This window comes from Acanthisitta chloris, unplaced genomic scaffold (assembly GCF_000695815.1).
Source record: "Acanthisitta chloris isolate BGI_N310 unplaced genomic scaffold, ASM69581v1 Scaffold40306, whole genome shotgun sequence".
NCBI classification, from domain to species: Eukaryota; Metazoa; Chordata; class Aves; order Passeriformes; family Acanthisittidae; genus Acanthisitta; species Acanthisitta chloris.
The window spans coordinates 10,117-17,794 of NW_008680470.1; the positions used below are offsets into that span (position 1 = coordinate 10,117).

The 7,678-nt window shown below is 37.1% G+C and overlaps 1 protein-coding gene across 1 annotated transcript; it reads right to left on the reverse strand.

Annotated features, from left to right (window-relative positions):
• Positions 1–586: 586 nt before the first annotated feature.
• On the reverse strand, positions 587–6,627 carry RAB21 (RAB21, member RAS oncogene family; the record flags this gene model as incomplete). The annotated part of the gene is made up of 7 exons (XM_009077711.1): positions 587–1,736; positions 2,626–2,714; positions 3,137–3,191; positions 4,007–4,070; positions 5,554–5,661; positions 5,856–5,915; positions 6,543–6,627. Coding segments are annotated over 7 exons (601 nt in total), but the record flags the coding sequence as incomplete, so codon positions are not given.
• Positions 6,628–7,678: the final 1,051 nt, after the last annotated feature.

The window sequence follows — 7,678 nt, forward strand, 5'->3', positions numbered from 1 at the left end:
GCAGAAAGGGAAAAAAATGCACCAAGATCAGTCTGTATCAAAGCCATCTATTATTTCAGAGAATAAAAATCAGATTGAAGACAGCACACTTCTCTTACATATCAGACACCAATTCGTTACTACTACTCTTCTTGTGTACCAGAACATACCCACAACCATTCAATGCATTCATATGCAGTACTAACTCTACCCTTCAGAAAAAGGCCAAGGATATTGTGTTTTGTCATAGACGTCACCTTTACTGTTTTTCCAAGCATGACAACTTAAGTAAAAATAAAAATAAAAAAAAAAATATCAGAGCACAAAACATTTTGAAGTTTCAGCTACCACCATTTGTGTTCCTTTGTGATAGTAGTTTATACATTTTTTTCTGAAAACCATCCTCCCAAAACTTAAGTGGGCTTCAAAATGCTTTACAGGAGAAAGAACAAGTCAGGAATAAGTTCAGTTCTACCTAGCATCCCCAAAGCTACAACTACATCTGGCAAGTTTTATATCTTCCATGTCATCACTCCAAATCAGAAGTTGTTCTAGTTATTGCCAATTCGTTTGTTCACTCAAGCCCTGCAATACAGGGGGGAAAAATTATGCTTATGAATAATTTATAATGCTGCCTTGGGACACAAACGTATTAAAACAGCTGAAGAGTTTCCCATGCATCTGGTTCACTGGTTTCCAGACAGATGAGGGCTAAAGTCACTTAGACTTTCTGGGGATATTCTGAGAGGACAAAGTAACTGCAGAGGCAAAGTATATGCATGCACCAACTGTTCTATCTGGGAGTCAAACACCTCAATGTTAAACAGCAGTCACAGAAGCATTCTCTTGCCAGTAAGGGGATACTCTTAAATACTGCTGCTTGCCAGAAATGGATTAAAAAACTGATGTAGGTACGGAAGTACCCAAAACAAAGCTGGTTTCAGGTAGGGGGGAATAGACTGAGCAATTCAACAGTACACATGAAAAGCTTGCATCTTTCACTGACTTATTCACTTCACAATCACTGACAAGACTGATGTACATATTTCTGCACCTGCAATTGTAAAAGCAGATAAAATACTTCATATGTAATTTACAATGTATTTTACCAGCTTGGCATACATGATGAACAAAATATATCAAAGTAGTTGAGTTATAGGCTTGTGGAGGCCCTGCAAAAATATTATTTCAGGTATCTGCTAATTTAAAAAAAAAAAATCAATTTGCATTTTAGAGGTGATACAATTCAATCTACCACAAAATACAAAGAGCTGCAAAAACGTATACCATTCCAACAACAATGTATATAAGTTATTAAATAATGATCTGATTTAAAAGAATATAAATGAAGCCTTTAAGTAGGTCTTTTCTACATGCATATTATTCCTCATTAAAGAAAAATATGTAAAAAGGCCATTGGTAATCGCTTTGTTAACCACTGTAGAAAATGCCAATTCTCTGGTCACAGACGCCACTAGTTTAGCACTTAAGGTCTCTGCAGTGTTACATGTGATTATTTTTAAATACTGTTAATTCTATTACTCCATTGGTAAAGAATGTGTGACTTGGAATATGGCAGTCTTCATACTGAGAGGGCAGTGATGCACAGTTTTATAATTATCCAGAAGAACAGCACCCTCCACTGCTCTGTACTTGTGGCTCATCATCAATGATCTGTACACCTCGCCTTGCTGTTCCTGACTGACTGGAACCATTGCCTCTTGCTCTTTCATCCACTTGAGCAGTTTCTATCATTCCTGTAAAGACAGAAACTTATTAGATAACATTCCACTATATTTTTACACAAGACTTTGAGATCTTAATCTGAGTTACATTCACAGAGACGAAGTTCAGTAAGAATGGTTCTCCTGTTGTTATGCAGAACTAAGTACTTGGGTATCACATGACATAGCTGCAAGAACATACTTAAATCTGCTTCATAAAGCATCAAACATCAGCAGCTCCTGCTGACTAAGGAAGACCTTATAGACATTTAGATGTTCTGGAGTTAGCAATTTCAAAAGCTAGATTCACCCACCTCTATCAAGAACATTCTGTTCCAAAAATAAAATCAAACAAGAAACCCCACCCTCCCCCAAAAACCCCAAACAACCAATTCTTCAGACATGCATGAGTTCTCCTGAAACTCTTCTACCACGGAAACACAATGAATAGAACAACTTCCCTGTGTTACACTTTTAGCCTACATTCCATGACCTTTTTACCATTTGCTTAGACTGCTGTGTAAAATTTGCATCATTACAGTTTTGAGTTTATGATTTGTAACTGACGTCATTGGAGAAGATTTTCAGAAGAGGTTGAAACAGAGGGCTTGAAGCAAGCAATAGTGAGACAAGGCACATAAAGTTCCATTTGGGTTACTGTTTGCACATGGTGAGTGGAACAGCAGTTAGTGCTCCAAGAAATGAGAGTTTTGGAGTACAGCATGAATTTAAAATATTGTAAGCATCCACACATCAAGCTTCCAGAACTGCTATAGTACAAGAGAGGCTTGAAGTAGACTCAAATGAAGTCAGTTCTTACTAATAGTTTACATTAAAGCTTTTCTATATGGCCTTAAACGCATTCTGAAGCTTTGAGCGTTTTATGAATGAGCTCGTTACCAACAAGCTGGATAATACCTACTTTTACAAAGGTCAAGAAACAGTTCTTCAATTCCTTTGTTCTGTTTAGCTGAAGTGTGATAATGTTTTGCTCCAACAGATTCAGCATACCTGTAGAAATGCAGATACAGAGCTGCATTGTAATAAATGCCTTGATCTTTCTAAGCCACTTTACATGAAGCAAAAGAGGTTTTACTTGAGTTCTGAGTTAATCTACATACGCTGATTTAAGGTCAAAAAAGGAGTCACATGTTTAGAACTGCCATGACTGGCATAACACACTAGATGACATGAAGAAAATTTCATGTCTAGAAATGCATTTAAGCTGCAAATGTGAACTTTAATCACATACAACTCAAGTTACACTTTAGACAGTAAGGACATTCTGGGACTCAGATACTAATAGAACATTTAACAACTGGCAGGCATAAACCAGCAGTGCCTAGCTGGGTGCTATGTAAACAGTATCACAAGTTTATTACTTCACCATAATTCTACAATGACTCTTTCTATTAATAATTGGTGTGACTTACGTTTCTGCTTCTTGCACTGAAACATGTCTCTCTTTTTCCAAGTCTATTTTGTTACCTGTAGGAAACAAGTTAATCTTTCAAGTCTTTGTACTCCAAAATTATTCAAATAATGCAAATATGTAAACACTGCACCCCATCATTTTCTTACAAGCTGTCCCAGTAAAGACCAACTCTTATACAGGTCTCAATTTGCAGCACAATTATGATTTGAGAATCTCCTTTCACACAAGCATTTCCAGGCAGTGAAGTGCTACTTCTGCAGAGAGATCAGGATAGCCAAACACCTCCATATAAACCATCCAATTCAGCCTTCTGCTTTTCTGTAATTTATTAGCAACTTCCCTGTGTTGCAGCGGTCACTTCTGTAGAACATCCATACATCTAACCTCATGAAGGCTTTTTAATTATTAGATCCAATTTAAATCTAAACCCAGCACTTCTGATGCATTCCATTTGCATCGAAATATCCACGTTTCAAGACTCACTCCACCCTGCTAGCACTTGATTATGAAAACATACAAGCATCTAGTCTATGCTACCAGAAAGAGTAAAACACATGACTGAGTACATGGAAAAACAATAATGCACATTTGAGGTTTATGTTTCTCTTTGTTAAACTACAGTTTGCAGGTGTCTGTACCATGCACTTCTGATGCAGTGTATCATTAAACAGCTTATGTTTTGAATCTGACTTAACTTCCTCAAGGTGATCTACTGAAACATCTAGCTCCAACTTAAAATTAAGTATTGAATTAACCGAAGATTTACCCCTTCACATGTACAAGCTGTCAAAGCAGTGCCTGGAAGATGCTACTAATCAAAAAAGACATTTCCAATTCAGTCATTAGAATCACATGTTGAACAACTTACCTACTATACATAAACAGATTTCATTTCCCAACATTTTTCTTAACTCCTTAACCCAGTTTTTTACCTGCAAAAAGAACAGAAGTGAGTTTATTTTCACTTGATATACTACTAGCTTAGGTATTGTGGAACCATCCCATTTCCTTAATTAACTGTTTATTCTAAACTTGAACCAAACATGTTTAGAACAACATAAATGGACAAAATATGCTTTAGATGGCTACACATAGCTCTTGTTCAGCAAGTTTTAGTTCACAGGAGAAATTAGGCATAAATGACTTAGATAAAATGGTTCAATTACTCCAGAAAGTTAACTCACCACACTTGCGTCAGCCCCAATTCAAAGAACAAGTTCACTACATTGGTCACGTTATGTCAAGCATGAGATCTTTTATCAACAGTCAATTACTGACAGATTACAAATGATACTTTAAAGGTAGAGGCACCTGAACTGAATTTTTCAGGTTAAATTATAACAGATGCTTGCTTCCTGAGAGAACAGACGGGACAAGAGTGTGGAGTCAGCTGATGGTAAGGTATCTGTTATCATTTCCATTGTCATGCTCCGAAGTTGTATGATCACTGCACTGACTTGGGACTGCTATTTTAAGGGAACTTAATCATTAAGAGAGGCAGTCGCTTCAATCACCTAAAAATAGTTAGGCCGTATGATACAGAAGCAGTTATCCAGTAACTTCTGCAAATTAGCCTTCCCTCTTTTTTCCTGCAAATATAAGTGGTTGGGTATCACAGAATTTTACTAAGTAGTGCTCAGCATGAAAAAGGCTGAAGTTGAAGCAGCGCTCAAGTCATCACAATTCTGCAGGTGGGGATGTTTAACTGCTAGTACAAGTGCTTTACTTGCCCTACACCAAACTATTTAAAACAGTTAAGCTGTTGTGGAACTGTACCCTTACACCTTATCTATCACTGCTGACCCAAGTCTTGTCCGTACAACCACCATTTCGTACTTCTCTACACGAGTCCTACTGGTTTTGACAAAAGCTCAGAGATACTTGCTGAGAAAAGAGCTTCACCAGTTCTCACCTAGAGAGTGACAGCACAGACTTGTTACAGGGTTGAACAAGACTCACCTGCTCAAACTGATCAACTAATACTGCTATAAAATAATTAGCCAAACTTCAGATTTTGATGAGGATTTGAAGTACCAATATCTATTACCACAGAGAAAATAAAGTTTCCACTACCATGTATTACAATTTCAGAGTTCCCAGATCTGTAAGAGGTCATGTCACTTAGTATCTTTTAGTAATTTGGTTTATGCAGTAGATATCAGTACATGCTATCACGAGATTACTGGTTTATGTTTATAGCCTGTCACAGATAACTCACACACCTGTTTTTCTTTGAATAACCCTGCTAGAACATCAGTAGTCTGAGAGTCAGCCTTCAAACAAATACTAGTAAGGTGTACACTTCCATTACATGGTCTAAGCTAGAAAATGTAATACACATTACTGAAAACAAAAGATTGCTATTTACACATCACAAATTATCCTTCAATCAGTTTACATCTTGCACAACTGTACCTTTTGAAAAGAGTCTTCATCTGTTATATCATACACTAGAATGGCGCCATTAGAATCCCTGTAGTAGATAGGCCCCAATGCGTGAAACCTTTCCTGACCAGCTGTATCCTGCATTTAAAATACACCTGTTAGCATTTAAGACAAAGCAAACAATACTTCAAGAAACTTCAAACACAAAGAAATTTTACTTGATTAAGAAGTACCTAAAACATTTCAGTTACAGTAAACCTAAGTAATTTTTTTCAGAAAAATACTCTCATTTAGCTTAACTACAGGAGAGGAAAAACACAAAACAAACATACCCATATTGCAAGGTTTACTCTTTTCCCACCAATATTTAGCTTCTTTGTAAGAAAAGATGCCTGGAGAGGAGAACAGATTAGAGTTAAGTTTTACACAAACCGCTCATTTGATTCAAATTAATTTATTCATAAAAACATCTAAATCAATAAAAACAGATTTCCAGATCAAAGTACTCTGTAGGCCAGATGGCTGAGTCAATACTGAGCCAGCTAGTCATTCTACTACAGTCTGTCAGCAGTCTATTCTAAATAAATTTGGCTTGAGCAAATCATTTACTACATCTTTTTGCTGTTGTTCCAAATAATTTGGGAAGGATAAGAGTTGTGTAGAAAGAGACTGATAAGTCTAAGCTGAACTCAAAGCATTTCATAAGAGTACGTGAAATTTAAGATAGGAACCAGCCTAGCAGGATTTTTCATTTGCAGGAATTAGGCAAAGCAGCTCACTATCACAGTGAGCTACTAGAACAAACAAACAATACCAGCTTGGTTTTATCACTAAGCATATTGGAACATTCATATTCTACAAGTTTCCTTGTCTGTATCTTTTCCCTTTTTTTGCTCAAGTGAGCCCACAAATCACCCCATATGTTTTTTGGTTCTGTGTTTGTTTGTGGTGAAAAGCCTCAGAATAAACATACAAGCTGCTTTAGAATTCCAGTACATTAACTTCTGAAAAAGTTTTACAGGACCAAAGCAGGTGTTTTTCTTCAAGCTTGCATGATACACATTTTCAAGCACCACCTCTGTTACCAAGTCTAGAATTCGGTGGCTAAAAAGGGATATAATTTAATAAAAGTTTAATGGGCCAGAACAGGCTCCAAGGCCATTCATGCATTAGGAATCTGCTCTCTCCATTCTGCAGACTAGCAATAACATGCTAACATCAGACAATTCAGTTGCCAAGGGTTAAATTCTGTCTTTTGCCTTAAATTATATTCAGGTTTCCTTTTAGTTTCACCTCAACTTGCATTTGGGTTCAAACAGGTATTCAGCAGTAGTTTATGATACATTCATCACAGATGATTTTTGGATGTCTTGTAAAAGCTCAAAGGAGCTCTCTGTATGAGCACTGACCAGGCACTGAACAAACCAACATATGTGGAAGGTGTCATGGGCCAGATCTGCTGCTGGAACCAGCTTGCTGCTTAACTACACAAGCAACCACTATGCATAGAGAAGACCACAACAGTTCAATCTACACCAGCCTAAACTGCTGTCAAAGTGCCCCTCTGGAGTGCTGCCTGTATTAAAGTCATCCAACGTTCAGCAGCAAGAGCAGCTCCTGCTCTTCAGCTACATCCCTCTGGTACATGTATGACCTAAGGTGAGAATTTACAAAAACAACTTTTCTTCTCCTAGTTGCACCTTCATCCAGAGTTTTCTAGAAAGTCTGATGAACAGAACAGAGAGAGAATAGCCCAGAAGAGAAAAAAACACTCAGACACTTTCCAAGAGCAGATAGTGAAGAACTAATCACTACAATCATTGTGTTCAATGTAACTAACGCATTAACACTACCCCTTCAGTCTACAGCGACAGGACATAAATGTTGAACATATTTGACCCTCTTAGCCAACCTGTAACAAACAGCTTAACAGCACAGTAGCAAACCTTAAACATCAGAAAACTATTAATCTATTAAACTATTTTAATTGAAAATTAAAACCTCTAAAGTAAGTAGTTTATGATTCTCAGTTAGCTGACCTTGAGGATCATCTGATCAGTACCAAGTCTTCATATCACGACTTACTCTGCTACACCGGAGTTTAAAAGCCAAAAGCTTAGAGGTGACTTCAGAAGTTTCAATTCACCAACACTTA